The 18,495-nt window shown below is 42.5% G+C and overlaps 1 protein-coding gene across 1 annotated transcript in view; it reads left to right on the top strand.

The window, feature by feature from the left end:
- LOC139757733 (echinoderm microtubule-associated protein-like 6) overlaps window positions 1–18,495 on the top strand; it is a 76,755-nt gene that overhangs the window by 39,906 nt on the left and 18,354 nt on the right. Inside the window, exons 8-10 of the mRNA XM_071678484.1 lie at window positions 6,628–6,692; window positions 8,421–8,590; window positions 14,339–14,476. Coding sequence (XP_071534585.1) covers window positions 6,628–6,692; window positions 8,421–8,590; window positions 14,339–14,476 — 373 coding nt within the window. The remainder of the gene's footprint in view (window positions 1–6,627; window positions 6,693–8,420; window positions 8,591–14,338; window positions 14,477–18,495) is intronic.

The following is an 18,495-nucleotide window of genomic DNA, read 5'->3' on the forward strand; positions in this document are numbered from 1 at the left end:
CTCCACTGGTCACCTCAACCCAGTTGGGAAAGGCTCCTCTGACATGCGTCCTTTGTTCCCTCCAGCTGAGCTAATCTGCTGTTGTTGGAGTTTTCCCCTTGTTCCTATGAAGTGATTCAGCTTCTTACTCAGCCTCCGGTGGGATACATTGTTCAATGCTTTCTGTTAGTCCAGATACAGACAGTACACCTAGCCTCACCTTTTGTCCAGGATAGAGGTCACTCTTGTAAAACTCTTAGGAGGTTAGTTACACAAGAACTTCTTCCCCTAAGACCTGCTGTCTCTCGCATATAAGGAAATTTCTCCTCTGCTGAAAATCTTCCACTTCCTTCCTAATAATCTTTTCCAGAACGTTACACACCATTTGTGTTACTGGTCTGTAGCTCAGCACCTGTTCCTGGCCTCCTTTCATGTACATAGATATGATATTTGCCTTTTCCCATTCCCTTGGCACTCTGTCTCTCTGTAGTGACGTCTTGAACAATAATTTAAGTGGTGCATTAAGTACATCTGTACACATCTTCATCACATATGGTGGAACTTCATCCCGATAATGAGCCTTATATGGGTCAAGTCTCTTAGGTCTTCTGTTGATATCTTCTCTCTATGCCTCAGTGATTTCCAAAACCTCCTCCTCCTGCCATCTCGCTGGTGTTGGAGCTCCAGTGTCTGTCACTGTGGAAGCACATATCAACTTCCTATTCACCTCCTCAAATATCCTCTTATCAACTTCTACAATCATTTCCTCGGAATCTCTTGTCCTAATTAGCTGCACTTTGACTGACAACTGATATTTTTGACGAATTTATGGAGTAGTTTTAGATTTTCAGCTGCCTCGACCATAATGTTCTTTGCAGAGTGTCTGTGTTCCTCTCTTCTTAGCCTGTTAGACTCATTCCTGTCTTCCTTATACTATGCAGTTACTATCTGGCCAGACTGCCATCTAGATCTTTGTCACTTCACATCTCGAATGTCCTTTGTTTTATTAGATCTTTTATCAAACATTTTCTTATTTTTTTTATTCTTTCATCTTGATTAAAACCTTGAATTACCCATGCCTATACTCTGCATTAACACCTTGAAGTACCCATGCCTCTACTCTGCATTAACACCTTGAGGTACCCATGCCTCTACTCTGTATTTATACCTTGAGGTACCTATGCCTCTACTCTGTATTCATACCTTGAGGTACCCATGCCTCTACTCTGTGTCAAACCTTGAGGCACCCATGCCTCTTCTCTGTCATTGTAGATTTCACAGACCCTACTAACGCAGTTTCTTGGTTCCTGGCTATTGGATTTAATCTTCCAACCTGCCTACATAACCATGGAAGTTAGTTTGGTGTAGTTTCCGTAATCATGTATCGTCTACATTTCCTGTCTCACTTCTACCCTGATAAAGTCCTCTTTTATCACATATTCAATCTTGAGCATTGCTTGCTCACTTCCTGTAAATGATTTATCTGTCCTAGTATGAGTGAAGATAAGGTCTAGTAATGATGCTGTATCCGTGCTAGTATGAGTGAAGATAAGGTCTAGTGATGCTGTATCCGTGCTAGTATGAGTGAAGATAAGAAGGTCTAGTGATGATGTATCCGTGCTAGTATGAGTGAAGATAAGGTCTAGTGATGATGATGTATCTGTGCTGGTATGAGTGAAGATAAGAAGGTCTAGTGATGATGATGTATCCGTGCTAGTATGAGTGAAGATAAGGTCTAGTGATGATGATGTATCTGTGCTAGTATGAGTGAAGATAAGAAGGTCTAGTGATGATGATGTATCCGTGCTAGTATGAGTGAAGATAAGGTCTAGTGATGATGATGTATCTGTGCTAGTATGAGTGAAGATAAGGTCAAGTGATGATGATGTAACAGTTTTTTCATCCTAGTGTGTACCGTGACATGCTGGTGTGGGATCATGGCCTGTACACACTGTAAAGACTTGTGTCTCCATGACTTGCTGTTACCATGAGAATCCATATTTCTTCATCTATCTCTAATTTGATGTTGGGGATGAGAGGGCCTGGGAAGTGAGTCCGTTGTTGTTCACAGATGATACAGCTCTAGTGGCTGATTCGAGTGAGAAACTAGAAGTTGGTGACCGAATTTAGAAATGTGTGTGAAAGGAGAAAGTTGAGAGTATATGTGAAAAAGAGCAAGGTTATTGGGTTCAGTAGGGTTGAGAGACAAGTCAATTGGGATGTAAATTTGAATGGAGAAAAATTGTAAGAGGGTGAAGCGTTTTAGATATCGCGGCAAATGGAACCATGGAAACAGAGTGAGTCACAGAGTAGGGGTAGGAGGCGAAGATTCTGGGAGCGTTGAAGAATGTGTGGAAGGAGAGAACGTTATCTCGGAGAGCAAAAATGGGTATGTTTGAAGGAACAGTAGTTCTAACGATATTATATGGTTGCGAGGCATGGGGCGAGCTAGCGCTGGAATGGATTGAAGGCAGGAAGTATGAATATGTATATGTGTATATATGTATGTCTGTGTATGTGTATATGTTGATATGTATATATATTTATATGTGTGTATAGGTGTTTATGTATATTGATGTGTATATGGGTTGTACGGAGGAGGGTGGATGTGTTGGAAATGAGATGTTTGAGGACAATATGTAGTGTGAGGTGGTTTGATCGAGTAACTAATGAAAGGGTAAGAGAGATTTATGATAATAAAAAAGAGTTGGGTTGAGAGAGCAGAAGAGGGTGTGTTGAAATGGTTTGGACATATGAGAGAATGAGTGAGGAAAGATTGACAAAGAGGATATATGTGTCAGAGGGGGAGGGAACAAGGAGAAGCGTGAAACCAAATTGAAGGTGGAAGGATGGAGTGAAAAAGATTTGAGCGATCGGGGCCTGAATATACAGTAGGGTGAGAGGCTTGCAAGGAATAAAGTGAATTGGAACGATGTGGTACACCGAGGTCGACGTGCTGTAGATCATGTGCAATCACATTAAAACTTTTTTCCTCCTTGATATTGGGTGATTACCTTCATTTTCAATTCCAAATCGAGCGTCTTCCTCGGATTCTTGCCAGATCTATCAACATGTGATGGATTTTTCCTCTTGCTCGTCATTTTCTTTGGGGTATATTATACAAATGGTTTAATCCAACACGAAAATTTGTGAGATTCTCTTGAATGCGCGATTACTCAATGGTAACTGAGAGCGAGAAGCAATAGAGAAAGTGTTGCACACACAATGCCGGGCTATCGTCTGACACTCACTAGCATTCACACGAAACTGTTAGCACTGGCGGACGTATGACCAAGCGTAATTCTTATATTTACGTTTATTTCGCTGTAACACAATTTTTGTTCCTGGATAGTAAGTGTTATTTCTTAATGATTATGGGTAAAAAGTGGAGAAAAATGGTTATTACTCCCTTCAAGTTTTGCTTTTGTGACCAGGACTGATATTTTGAAATTTACCTATTTCTAATTGTACAGTGGGCAAATTTGCACATTTTCTTTTACATAAAATCAGGAAAACAACATAATGACAACATATGAATTAGAATTAACCTATATTTACACTGATGTTAAACAAAAGTGATCACAAAATGTTTAGAAGTAGTTTTTCAAGATTTACGACTGAACTGTAAATCATTTCCACGATTCAGACCCCAAATATAATCTGCCATCATGTTCTCGTTACATGTCGCTTGGTAGCGGCGTTCAAAGTCCAGTATATCCTGGTGGAAGAGCTCCCCTTGCTTCTCCGAAGACGTCCCCATGTCCTCCTTGAATGTATTAAGATGACCGTCAAGGATATGGACTTTGAGGAACATCCTGCAGCCCATTTTGCCATAGTTCTTCACCATAGTCTCAACCAGGTCCACATAGTTTTCGGCGTTGTAATTGACCAGGAAATCCCGAACCACTGCGACAAAGCTGTGCCAAGCTGCTGCCTCCTTCCTAGTGAGCTTCTTGGGGAATTCCTTGCACTCCGGGATCTTCTGTATCTGTGGTCCGACGGAGACACCGGCTTTGACCTTTGCCGCAGACAGAGTAGGGAAGAAGTCTTAAATGTACATGAAGGCTGCAGACTCCTTATTTAGAGCTGTGACAAATTGCTTCATAAGGACTGATTTTATGTGCAGTGGTGGTATCAACACCTGGAGGTCCACCAGTGACTTCCACTTGACGTTGTTCATCCCCACAGAGAATTCGGTCCATTGTGGCCAGTCCTGCCTGTGGTAGTGAGCCAAAAGGCAGGGTCAGCACAGAGCTCTCACCGCAGGAGAATCTAGTGTTGCAAAGAATGAGTTGTATGAGTTAAATGTTGTCAAGTGTTATTTGTGACAAAGAGGGATTGTATGTTTGTGGAGAGAGTACCAGCAGTCCAAGTCTGGGTGTGGTAGAAAGAAAAGACAGCTACCTGGGTCAGAGGATTTAAACTTGACAACAACTGAAGTGCTGGTTCTCTACACAGCCATCACTGACCCTCCCAATACCCAGGTTTATTATTCTTTTTCTTTCTCTCGTACTTGATTACAGTTTCCTGCATTAACGAGGTAGCACTAGGAACACATGAATAAAGGCCACATCCTCTCACACCCACTCTAAACTTGTCATGTGTAATGCATTGAAACCTTAGTTCCTCGTCCACATGCAGGCCCCACAGACCCCTCCATAGTTTACCCTAGACGTTTCACATGTCCTGGTTCAGTCCATTGACAGCACATCGATCCAGTTATACCACATCGTTCCAATTCACTCTATCCTTGTATGTTCAGGTACCGATCGCTCAAAATCTTTTTCACTTCATCCTTCCATCACCAGTTTGGTCGCCCCGTTCTCCTTGTCTCCCCCATTTCTTACATAAATATCTTCTTTGTCAATCTCTCCTCACTCATTCTCTCCATATGTCCAAAGCATACCCTCCTGCTCTTTCAATGACAGTTTTTATTACCACACATCTCTTACCCTTTCATTACTTACTCGAACAAACCACCTCACACCACATATTGTCCTCAAACATTTCATTTCCAACACATTCACCGTCCTCCGCACAACCCATGACACCTATAGGCGATGCTTCGCATCCAAATGATATTCCTACTATTCCTTCAAACATACTCATTTTTGCCCCTCCAGATAATGTTCTCTCCGAACATTCTTCAATGCTCCCAGAACCCTCACCCCATCCCCCGTCCTATGACTCGCTTTCGCTGCCATGTCCAACCCAGATATCTAAACACTTCACTTCCTCCAAGTTTTCTTCATGCAAGCTTGTATCCCAACTAATTTGTCGCTCAACCGTGGCAAACATAATAAACTTGCTTTCATTCACGTTAACTTCCTCCTTTCTCACACTCTTCCAGACTTGGTCACCAACTTGAACAATACTCACTGGAATCAGCCACCATTGGTGTATCATCAACAAACAACAACTGACTCACTTCCTAGGCCCTCTCATGCCCCATAGACTGCATACACACACTCTCTCTTCTCTCTTCTCTCTCTCTCTCTCTCTCTCTCTCTCTCTCTCTCTCTCTCTCTCTCTCTCTCTCTCTCTCTCTCTCTCTCTCTCTCTCTCTCTCTCTCTCTCTCTCTCCATGAACAAATTAAACAACCATGGAGACACACCCCTGCCGCAGACCAGCCTTCAGTGGGAACCATTCACTTTCCTCTCTTCCTACTCGTATACATGTCTTACACACTTGTTAAGAACTTATCACCGTTTCTAGCAACTTACCTTCCACACCATATAGTTTTAAGACCTTCCCCAAAGCACCTCTATCAACCCTATCATGTGCCTTCTCCAGATCCATAAATGCCACATACAAATCCACCTGTTTTTGCAAATATTTCTCACACATTCTTTAAAGCAAACACCTGATCCACACATCCTCTACCACTTTTAAAACTACACTGCTATTCCCCATTCTGATGCTCTGTACATGCCTTCACCCTCTCAATCAATACCCTCCCATACAAGTTACCAAGTATACTCAACACTTGTACCTCTGTCGTTTGACCACTCACCTTTATCGTCTTTGCTTATATACAGTGGCACTGTAATCCATTCCGCCAATCCTCAGGCACTTCACAATGGTCCATACATATATTGAATACCCTTACCAACCAGTCAACAACACAGTCATCCCGTTTTCTTAATGATTCTCACATAATACCATCCTCTCCAGCCACCTTGCAGCATTTCATCTTATGCAAGGCTTTCACCACCTCTTCTCTTTTCACCAAACCATTCTCCACGACTCGCACTTCTTATGCCAACTTGAACAAAACGCCCTACATCTGTCACTCTCTCATCAAACACATTTGATAATCCTTCAAAATACTCACTCCATCTCCCCCTCACTTCATCACTAACTGCTATCACGTCATCCTTTGCCCCCTTCCTCAATGTTCCCATTTGATGTTTTGTCTTACGCACATTATTTACCTCCTTCCAGAACATCTATTTATTCTCCCTAAAGTTTAATGATATTATCTCACGCCAACTCTCATTCGCCCTCTTTTTCAACCCCTGCGCCTTATCATAATTATCATTATCAGTATTATTACTATTATTACATAAAGCAGGGATCCTTTTTAACGGGATTCTTGCAGATTTATGGTTGCATTCCTTATAGAATATTTGGATTTTTTTCTGCAGAAGCTCCAAGTTTGGTGTATGAAATAGCAGGACCCATTCATTCATTGGCTGTGTTCAATGAAAAGGTGAGTAGTGTGTATTCATTGTGAAACTGGTGTAATAACTGTATCCCACATTGTTATATACATCTTGCCATTGAACTTAATGAAAGTGAGTTTATATAATGTTGATGAAAGAAGATTTGTATTTGATAAAAGAAAGAGAACTAAGTAAAATCTGTAGGGTAAGGGTTGTGTTGTAGGGTAAGGGTTGTGTTGTAGGGTAAGGGTTGTGTTGTAGGGTAAGGATTATGCTGTAGGGTAAGGGTTGTGTTGTAGTGTAAGGGTTGTGTTGTAGGGTAAAGGTTGTGTTGTAGGGTAAGGGTTGTGTTGTAGGGTAAGGATTATGCTGTAGGGTAAGGGTTGTGTTGTAGTGTAAGGGTTGTGTTGTAGGGTAAGGGTTGTGTTGTAAGGTAAGGGTTGTGTTGTAAGGTAAGGGTTGTGCTGTAGGGTAAGGGTTGTGCTGTTGGGTAAGGGTTGTGTTGTAAGGTAAGGGTTGTGCTGTAGGGTAAGGGTTGTGTTGTAAGGTAAGGGTTGTGCTGTAGGGTAAGGATTATGCTGTAGGGTAAGGGTTGTGTTGTAGTGTAAGGGTTGTGTTGTAGGGTAAAGGTTGTGTTGTAGGGTAAGGGTTGTGTTGTAGGGTAAGGGTTGTGTTGTAAGGTAAGGGTTGTGTTGTAGGGTAAGGTTTGTGTTGTAGGGTAAGGGTTGTGTTGTAGGGTAAGGGTTGTGTTGTAAGGTAAGGGTTGTGCTGTAGGGTAAGGGTTGTGCTGTTGGGTAAGGGTTGTGTTGTAAGGTAAGGGTTGTGCTGTAGGGTAAGGGTTGTGTTGTAGGGTAAGGGTTGTGTTGTAGGGTAAGGGTTGTGTTGTAGGGTAAGGATTATGCTGTAGGGTAAGGGTTGTGTTGTAGTGTAAGGGTTGTGTTGTAGGGTAAAGGTTGTGTTGTAGGGTAAGGGTTGTGTTGTAGGGTAAGGGTTGTGTTGTAAGGTAAGGGTTGTGTTGTAGGGTAAGGTTTGTGTTGTAGGGTAAGGGTTGTGTTGTAAGGTAAGGGTTGTGTTGTAAGGTAAGGGTTGTGCTGTAGGGTAAGGGTTGTGTTGTAAGGTAAGGGTTGTGCTGTAGGGTAAGGGTTGTGTTGTAAGGTAAGGGTTGTGTTGTAGGGTAAGGGTTGTGTTGTAGGGTAAGGATTATGCTGTAGGGTAAGGGTTGTGTTGTAGTGTAAGGGTTGTGTTGTAGGGTAAAGGTTGTGTTGTAGGGTAAGGGTTGTGTTGTAGGGTAAGGGTTGTGTTGTAAGGTAAGGGTTGTGTTGTAGGGTAAGGTTTGTGTCGTAGGGTAAGGGTTGAGTTGTAAGGTAAGGGTTGTGTTGTCAGGTAAGGGTTGTGCTGTTGGGTAAGGGTTGTGTTGTAAGGTAAGGGTTGTGCTGTAGGGTAAGGGTTGTGTTGTAAGGTAAGGGTTGTGTTGTAGGGTAAGGTTTGTGTTGTCGGGTAAGGGTTGAGTTGTAAGGTAAGGGTTGTGTTGTCAGGTAAGGGTTGTGCTGTAGGGTAAGGGTTGTGTTGTCGGGTAAGGGTTGTGTTGTAAGGTAAGGGTTGTGTTGTAGGGTAAGGGTTTTGTTGTAGGGTAAGGGTTGTGTTGTAAGGTAAGGGTTGTATTGTAAGGTAAGGGTTGTGTTGTAGGGTAAGGGTTATGTTGTAGGGTAAGGGTTGTGTTGTAGGGTAAGGGTTGTGTTGTAGATAACTGATAATTCCTATTGTTGTGATGGCAGATAATAGTTGGAACAGAGAAGAATGAAGTGTGGACGGTGAGAGTGGAGCATGATGGTGGACTTGGCGTTGCCTGTGTGGTTCAGGGGCATGGCCTGGGCGAGTTATGGGGCCTTGCCACCCACCCCACCAGACCACTAGCCATCACAGCCTCTGACGACTGCACCGTCAGGTCAGTACTTTACCATACTAGCCAGACTTTACCTTTGGGTCAGTACTTTACCATACTAGCCAGACTTTACCTTTGGGTCAGTACTCTACCATACTAGCCAGACTTTACCTTTGGGTCAGTACTTTACCACGCTAGCTAAACTTTACCTTTGGGTCAGTACTTTACCATACTAGCCAGACTTTACCTTTGGGTCAATACTTTACCATACTAGCCAGACTTTACCTTTGGGTCAGTACTCTACCATACTAGCCAGACTTTACTTTGGGTCAGTACTTTACCACACTAGCTAAACTTTACCTTTGGGTCAGATCTTTACCATACTAGCCAGACTTTACCTTTGGGTCAGTACTTTACCATACTAGCCAGACTTTACCTTTGGGTTAATACTTTACCATACTAGCCAGACTTTACCTTTGGGTTAATACTTTACCATACTAGCCAGACTTTACCTTTGGTAAGTAACAAGTAAAACCTTTGGTTATACTGTGAACATAGAGAGGTAGACTACCTCCTACATCTACCGTAGATACAGAAGGTATTTACAGCATTGTTTTCAAATAATGAAATGCCATAAGACCCAGTCCATGTTATTGCCAGGACAAATGGTAGTGCCTCCAGCTTCGCCACCATAGCCTTGTGCTTTGTGTCTGCTTTTTACAGTTTCTGTGAGTTGGATTGATGCTTGCAAGTTTGATTTATGCTTGTAAGTTATGAAGTAATATTAACGTCATCAGAATAAACATTGCCCCGGCAGGTGAGGTTGTTCTTGATGGAGTGAGAACAGATGCAGAGTTCATGAAGTTCATACTATGTTATTGCTTTCTGGATGAGGATGTGTGTTGACCATCAGTTCAGGCGTTGCAGGGTGGGGTCTGAGACCCTGGTGATGGCTTGGGCAAGAGATGTATGTGGCACGAGAAAAGTGGAAGGGGGCAGATCGAAAGGGTAGTAAGCGGTGGGATGAAGAAGTAAAGTTGTCAGTGAAAGAGCAAAGAGAGGCATTTAGACGGTACTTACGAGGAAAGAGTGCAAATGACTGGGAGATGTATAAGAGAAAGCAGCAGGAGACAACAGGAAGGTGCAGGGGTTGAAAAAGAGGGCAGATGAGAGTTGGGATGAGAAAATATCATTAATCTTTAGGAAGAATAAAAAGATGTTTTGGAAGGAGGTAAATAATGGCAAAAGACGAGAGAACAGATGGGAACATCGATGACGGGGGCAACGGGAGAAGAGATAATAGGTAGTGATGGAGTTAGGAGATGGAGCGAGTATTTTAAAGGATTGTTGAATGTGTTTGATGATAGAGTGGCAGATGTAGGGCATTTTGGTGGATATGGTGTGTGTAGTGAGAGTATGAAGGAGAGTGGTTTGTTGACGAGAGAAGAGGTGGTGAAAGCCTTGCAGATGAAATCCGGCAAGACGGCTGGTTTGGATGGTATTGCAGTTGAACCTGATAAAAAAAAAAAAATGGGGTGACTGTGTTGTTGATTGGTTGGTAAGGATATTCAGTGTATATATAGGATCATGGTGAGGTGTCTGAGGATTGGCGGAATACATGTGTAGTGCCACTGTATATAGGCAAAGGGGATAAAGGTGAGTGTTCAAGCTACAGAGACATAAGTGTGTTGAGTATACTTGAAAAATTGTATGGGAGGTATTGATTGAGATGGTGAAAGCATGTACAGAGCATCAGATTGGGGAAGAGCAGTGTGGTTTCAGAAGTGGTAGAGGATGTGTGGATCAGGTGTTTGCTTTGAAGTATGTTTGTGAGAAATATTTGGAAAACAGATGGATTTGTAAGTGGCATTTATGGATCTGGAGAAGGCATATGATAGGGTTGATAGCGATGCTTTGTGTAAGGTCTTAACAATATATGGTGTATATGGAAAGCTGCTAGAAGCAGTGAGAAGTTTTTATCAAGGATGTAAGGCATGTGTACGAGTAGGAAGAGAGGAGAGTGATTGGTTCCCAGTGAAGGCTGGTCTATGGCAGGGGTGTGTGATGTCACCATGGTTGTTTAATTTGGATGGGGTGGTTAGAGAGGTAAATGCAAGAGTTTTTGGAGAGAGGGGCAAGTATGTAATCTGCTGGGGATAAGAGGTCCTGGGAAGTGAGTCATTTGTTGTTCGCTGATGATATAGCACTGGTGGCTGATTCGAGTAAGAAACTGCAGAAGTTAGTGACCGAGTTTGGAAGAGTGTGTGAAAGGAGAAAGTTAAGAGTAGATGTGAATAAGAGCAAGGTTATTAGGTTCAGTAGGGTTGAGGGACAAGTTAGTTGGGATGCGAGTTTGAATAGAGAAACATTAGAGGAAGCGGAAGTGAGTCATAGAATGAGGGAGGTGGCAAATGTTCTGTGAGCGATGAATAATCTGCGGAAAGAGATTATTATCACGGAGGGCAAAAATGGGTATGTTTGAAGGAACAGTAGTTCCAACAATATTATCTGGTTGCGAGGCATGGGCTATACAGAGGGTTGTGCGGAGGAAGATGTATGTGTATGCCTTGGAAATGAAATATCCGAGGACAATATGTTGTGTGAGGTGGTTGACCGAGTAAGTAATGAAAGGTTAAGAGAGATGTTTGGAAATATATTCCATCACTACATGTTATCACTTCCCCTTTAGTCTCCCTCAGCAATGTTCCCAACGGTTTTCTTGTGTTTCACACATTATTTACCTCATTCTAAAACATATTCTTAATCTCCCAATTTTTAATGATAACATCTCACCCCAACTCTCATTTGCCCCCTATGTCAACCCCTGCGCCCTCCTTTTGACCTTCTGCTACTTTCTCTTATACATGTCCCAATCACTTGTACTCCTTCCTTGTAAGTACCACCCAAACGCCTCTCTTGTCCAATTCAGTAGCAACTTTACTTCTTCACCCACCAGTCACTCCCCTTTCTAATCTGCCCACCTCCCACCTTTCGCATGCCATATGCATCTTTTGCATAAGCTTCCCTAAATACATCACATTCCTCACCCACTCCCCTTATTTCATTTGCTGTCACCTTTTGCCATTCTACACTCAATCTCTCCTGGTATTTCTTCACACAAGTCTCCTTTCCAAGCTCACTTAATCTCACCACTCAATTTTCCCCGACATTGTCTCCTCTTTTTTATATACAGAGAAACGACAAAGTGTTTAGCTCTATTGACTCTGTATGTGACTTCGCCGCCAGGGAGAGGGAGGGATCAGATAGTAGAGTAATAACCCATCCCACGACCTCCTGCAAATTTCAGGCATCTTCCTCTGACTACACTTTATTGTGTGACTCTGCCACCAGTGAGAGGGAGGGCTCAGGTGGTAGTGTATTGGTCCTTCCCAAAGTTAACTCAGTCAGCATCCCTTCCCCTAACCCTGGAGGAACCCATTAGGTAGCTGGCTGTTGACTAGCTTCCCAGGGTGGTACCATCCTCCTGACGGAGGAGTATTGAGGTGATGGCCAGAACCATCGTACACTCTTCATGTTAGGATTGCTGGTCTTACTCTCCGTCTCATCAAAATGAGATTATCAGGTTAATCCTGCTATCTTACAGACACTATACACTTATTTAAAACTATATTTCTTTTCAAATACATGCTCTTGCCAACTCCTGTCCACTCAAAAATTTTACTATTATGAGAGTCCAGTAAACCTATAGCCCTTAGTCCCCGGCATCATGGGGTGCTAAGAATCTCCAAGTTTCTGCCTGACTCTACTGGCAGTGAGAGGGCGGGATCTGGCAGTAGTAGTACCAGCCCCTTCCTCGACCTTTCCCTCTCTGTTAGACCTTCCTCTTTTTCTATTCACTATACCAACATTCGTGGTCTCTCTAGTAACCACTCCTCTGCTGAACACCATCTGTCCAGTACCTCTTCCAATACCTTACTTCTTTCTGAGTCACAGTTGTCTAAAGATGTTCTCACTAGTCCCCTTCTCATACCCACCTATGATCTCCACTCACAATTCCGGTTCAGAGGTGGTGTTTGTAATTATTCCAACATCGACGCACTTGTTGCACACCTTAAGGACCATGAGTCCCCAAACTTGATGTTATGTGGCTCAAGATCTGTCTCCCAACTACCACACTTTTTCTCTGTTTCGCCTATTGCTCTCTTAATTCTACAAAGTTTATATATATATATATATATATATATATATATATATATATATATATATATATATATATATATATATATATATATATATATGTATATATATATATAAATATATATATATATATATATATATATATATATATATATATATATATATATATATATATATATATATATATATATACTGTCTAAACTCCTGCCATGAGACTGTGGCATCCTCTCACCCACAAATCAAGATCCTTTACCTTAGGAATTTCAACGTTCACCATAGGGAATGGTTTAATTCCTCCCATACAGATGGTGGAGGAATTGAAACCCTCACATTCTCCCTGCTCAATGATTTAGAGCAAATCATCCCCCCCCCCCCCCCTTCTCACCCATATTCCTTACCATTGTGATCAGTATCTTAGTATTTTGAATCTGTTTTTCACCTTTAAGTCCATAAAGTACACAGTCTCGTCCCTAATTGGTTCATCTGATCACACTCTCATAAATGTATTTACTTTCACAGCACCTCCCCCTCCAGCAGCCCCTTCTAAGCATAAATACTGACATGAATAATTTACATAACTTCTTTTCTGACTTTCCTTGAGTAAATTAGTGTCTCTTATGTGGTGATGTTTCTTCTCCATCAGATGCATAGCAGATATTAGTTTTGCAAGAATACAAGCATGTATCCCCTCCTCCTCCTCCTCCTCCAAGATGACCTCTTCATCCGATCCATGGCTCAACTTTTCATGTTCTGAGGCCATTCAGGCAAGGGATCAGGCATACTGGGCTTGGAAAAACTCTCCTTTCTCTGACTTCCATTTAGTTTATATCACTGCCTTCAATCATTGTCAGTACGTTTTCTGTCAGGCAAAACGTTCCTTTATTCAAAGGAAGTGTGATAACCTCTCCTCATCATCCACTGAAAGGTCTTTCTGGTATTTACTTAAGGACATCTGCGACAACTTCTGTTCCTCTACCTTACCCTCACTTTTCCGTTCTGACGGTGCTATACCTGTTTCTGCCGTAAGCAAAGCAACTCTTTGGTTCCCGTTTCTCCTCTAACTCCACCTTGGATGACTCTAACATTCCTCCACCCATTCTTGCTCCTCTTAACTAACCCAAGGCTCCTTCCTCTAATCTCTTTTTGGACTGTCCGAAAAGCGTTTGGGCTTCTTGATAACTCTAACCACTTTGATATTGTTGTAGTTATCTGATGTTGACTCTGTTATGGCCATTTTGTTTTCTAAAGTTCTTTACTTGGTCATAACCTAAGTCCTTTTCCTGAAGATGAATGGTCTGTGCTATAACAAGTCTTGCCTTACCCTCTCACACCCGTAGCCTATCAATAATGCTTTCAGCAGTTTCTTTTGTTTTCAGTGGTTTCAATTTAACCACCTACTGTTGAGATAATAGAAGACGCATGAACTATATTTTACCTTCACTCCTGAGCAGAAACTCCGTTGTGAACCCATGCAAACACTGAGAGCAGGTGACGTGAACTGTAAACAGTATCTCAGTGTTAGGCAATGTCGAGTGTGACACAGGAATGTATTTGCAAATGGCCAAATGTCTTGTCTAGATTAAGTGTTAGGCAAAGTAATTACTCATAAAATGTGTGATCTTTTTTTTCTAGTGGAGCAATAAATCTTTGCAGATTATGGGATCTGGAGGAGAGGCGACCTTTGGCAACGGCGATGGTAGAGCGCGCGGCCCGGGCAGCCGCCTTCAGTCCCAACGGTCAACATGTGGCTGTTGGCCTCATGCAGGGCATGTTCGTTGTGCTGCAGGCAGAGTGAGTCAGCCCAATGTTCTCGCAGTACTTTTATAGGCATATGGTGGTCTGAAACCTTCATCATTATGGTCTGAAACCTTCATCATTATGGTCTAAAACCATCATTATGGTCAATCCTTCTTCATTATAGTCTGAAACCTTCATCATTATGGTCTGAAACCTTCCTCATTATGGTCTAAAACCATCATTATGGTCAAACCTTCTTCATTATAGTCTGAAACCTTCATCATTATGGTCTGAAACCTTCCTCATTATGGTCTAAAACCATCATTATGGTCAATCCTTCTTCATTATAGTCTGAAACCTTCATCATTATGGTCTGAAACCTTCATCATTATGGTCTGAAACCTTTCTCATTATGGTTTGAAACATTCTTCATTATGGTCTAAAACCTTTATCATCATGGTCCGAAACCTTCCTCATTACGGTCCGAAACATTCATCATTATGGTTTGAAACCTTCATCATTATGATCTAAAACCTTCCTCATTGTACATATATATACATACACAGACATATACATATATACACATGTACATAATTCATACTTACTGCCTTTATTCATTCCCGTCGCCACCCGCCACACTTGAAATGAAAACACCTCTTCCCCAGCATGCGCGCTATTTAGCGCTACGAAAAGACAACCAAGGCCACATTCGTTAACACTCAGCCTCACCGAAACCACAGCTCCCTTTCCACATCCAGGCCCCACAAAACTTTCCATGGTTTACCCCAGACGCTTCACATGCCCTGGCTCAAACCATTGACAGCACGGCGACCCCGGTGTACCACATCGTTCCAGTTCACTCTATTCCTTGCACGCCTTTCACCTTACTGCATGTTCAGGCCCCGATCGCTCAAAATCTTTTTCACTCCATCCTTCCACCACTTCTCCTCGTTCCCACCACTTCTGACACATATATCCTCTTTGTCAGTCTTTCCTCACTCATGCTATCTATGTAACCAAACCATTTTAAAACACCCTCTTCTGCTCTCTCAACTACACTCTTTTTATTACCACACATCTCTCTTATCCTTTCATTACTTATTCGATCAAACCACCTCACACCACATATTGTCCTCAAACATCTCATTTCCAACACATCCACCCTCTTCCGCACAACCCTATCTATAGCCCACGCCTCGCAGTCATATAACATTATTGGAACCACTATTCCTTCAAACATACCCATTTTTGCTTTCCGAGATAATGTTCTCGCCTTCCACACATTCTTCAACGCTCCCAGAACCGCCCCTCACCCCCACCCAACCACCACCCCCCACCCCCACCCCACCCTGTGACTCACTTTTGCTTCCATGATTCCATCCGCTGCCAAATCCACTCCAAGATATCTAAAACACTTCACTTCCTCCAGTTTTTCTCCATTTAAACTTACCTCTCAGTTGACTTGTCCCTCAAACCTACTGTACCTAATAACCTTACTCTTATTCACATTTACTCTCAGCTTTCTTCTTCCACACACTTCTGCAGTTTCTTACCCGAATCAGCCACCAGCGCTGTATCATCAGCGAACAACAACTGACTCACTTCCCAAGCTCTCTCATCCACAACAGACTGCATACTTGCCCCTCTTTCCAAAACTCTTCCATTCACCGCCCTAACAACTTCATCCATAAACAAATTAAACAACCATGGAGACATCACGCGCCCCTGCCGCAAACCGACATTCACTGAGAACCAATTACTTTCCTCTCTTCCTACTCGTACACATGCATTACATCTTCGATAAAAACTTTTCACTGCTTCTAACAACTCGCCTCCCACGCCATATATTCTTAATGCCTTTCACAGAGCATCTCTATCAACTGTATCATATGCCTTCTCCAGATCCATAAACGCTATATACAAATCCAGTTGTTTTTCTAAGTATTTCTCACATACATCCTTCAAAGTAAACACCTAATCCATACATCCTCTACCACTTTTGAAACCACACTGCTCTTCTCCAACCTGATGCTCTGTACATGCCTTCACCCTCTCAATCAGTACCCTCCCATATAATTTCCCGAGAATACTCAAAAAGCTTATACCTCTGTAATTTGAACACTCACCTTTATCCCCTTTGCCTTTGTACAATGGCAATATGCATGCATTCCGCCAATCCTCAGGCACTTCACCATGAGCCATACATACATTGAATATCCTCACCAACCAGCCAACAACACAGTCACCCCCTATTTTGATAAATTCCACTGCAATACAGTCACCCCCTTTTTTAATGAATTCCACTGTAATACCATCCAAACCCGCCGCCTTGCTGGCTTTCATCTTCCGCAAAGCTTTCACTACCTCTTCTCTGTTTACCAAATCATTCTCCCTGACCCTCTCCCTTCGCACACCACCTCGACCAAAACACCCTATATCTGCCACCCTATCATCTAACACATTCAACAAACTTTCAAAATACTCACTCGATCTCCTTCTCTTATCACCAGAAATAGTTGGTAAGAACATCAATTGAGAGCATTAGGAAGACATAGTTGGTTGGAACATTAGGTAGACACACTAAGGGGATTTAATCATTAGAAACATTAGGTGGCAGCCTCTGCCAACACTGTGCTAAAGTTGCCCTCTGCCAGTGGCCTGTTAAGGGTGAGGCATAAAGGCTAAGAAGCGCCACTGGAGTTCAATAGTACTGAAGACTCTCTTGCCGTGGTCACTCCCTTGAGGGATTTCCAGGTGGGAACAGATGTCACAGATATGGGTAGATGGAGAGATAGATAGATTGAAAGATTGATTATCACACCTCTTTTCCTTACCCTATCATTCCCTCCTCGATCAACACTTCCCACCAAATATTGTCCTCGAACGTTTCATTCTGTACATGCACATCTAGAACCCCTACTTTGCATTCATACAGCATCACTGGAACTACTACACCTTCAAACATATCCATTTTTGCCCTCCCACTTCATGATTTTTCTACACATTCTTCAGTGTTGCGAAAACCTTTGGCCCCTTACCCACCTTATGACTTACCTTTACTTTCATGATTCCATTCGCTGCCACGTACATTCCCAGTTATCTAAAACATTTCACTTCCTCCAGTTTTTCTCTATTCTAACTCACAATCCAATTAACCCGTCTCTCTCTGCTCTGCCAAATGTAATAAGCTTCGTTCTGTTCACACTTACTCTCAACTTCCTCCTTTCACACACTCTCCCAAACCCAGACACCAACTTGAGCAGTTTCTCACATGGATCTGCCACCAGTACTACATCATAAGCTAACAGCAATTGACTCATTTTCCAGGCCCGAACCCCCCCCCCCTCCCCCCAACACAAACACACACACACACACACACACACACACACACACACACACACACTAAAGACTGCATATGTGCCCCTCTCCAAAACATATGCATTTACCTCCTTCAACTTCGCATCCTTAACCAAATTAAACAGCCTTCTCGACATCACACGCCTACTACAGACCCACCTTCACCAGAAACCACTCACCTTCCTCTCTTCCTACTCATGTACTCGATATACCCATATGATAAAAACCCCTCTGTTTCTAATACCATTCTTCTCACTTCATGTATTCATTCATAACACCTTCCACAAAGCATCTTTATTAACCCTATCATATGTTTTATCCAGGTTCATAAATGCTTTATGTATATCCTCACGTTGCTCTTACACATTCCTCATAGGAAGTTCCTGATCCATGTATCCACTAACCACACCTGAAACCACATTGGTCCTCCACAGTCTTATGCTCTGTGCATGTCTCTATCCCCTCAACTAGCTTTCTTCTATGTAACTTTGTAACTGTCTTTCTCATAGACAGTGCAACTCTCTTTAGCTCTTATTTCTCCTCTAACCCTTCCTTGTATGACTCTTAATATTCCTTCACCCCATGATGCTCCTCTTGCTAATCTTATACCTCTTCCCGTCATCTCTTTTTGGATAGTCTGAAAAACGCTTCTCTCTCCAGGTACAAGCAAGGCTTATAGTCCTGATGGCATCCATCCCTGTGTACTGAAAGAGTGT

The sequence above is a fragment of the Panulirus ornatus genome, chromosome 28 (genome assembly GCF_036320965.1).
Source record: "Panulirus ornatus isolate Po-2019 chromosome 28, ASM3632096v1, whole genome shotgun sequence".
Classification (NCBI taxonomy): Eukaryota; Metazoa; Arthropoda; class Malacostraca; order Decapoda; family Palinuridae; genus Panulirus; species Panulirus ornatus.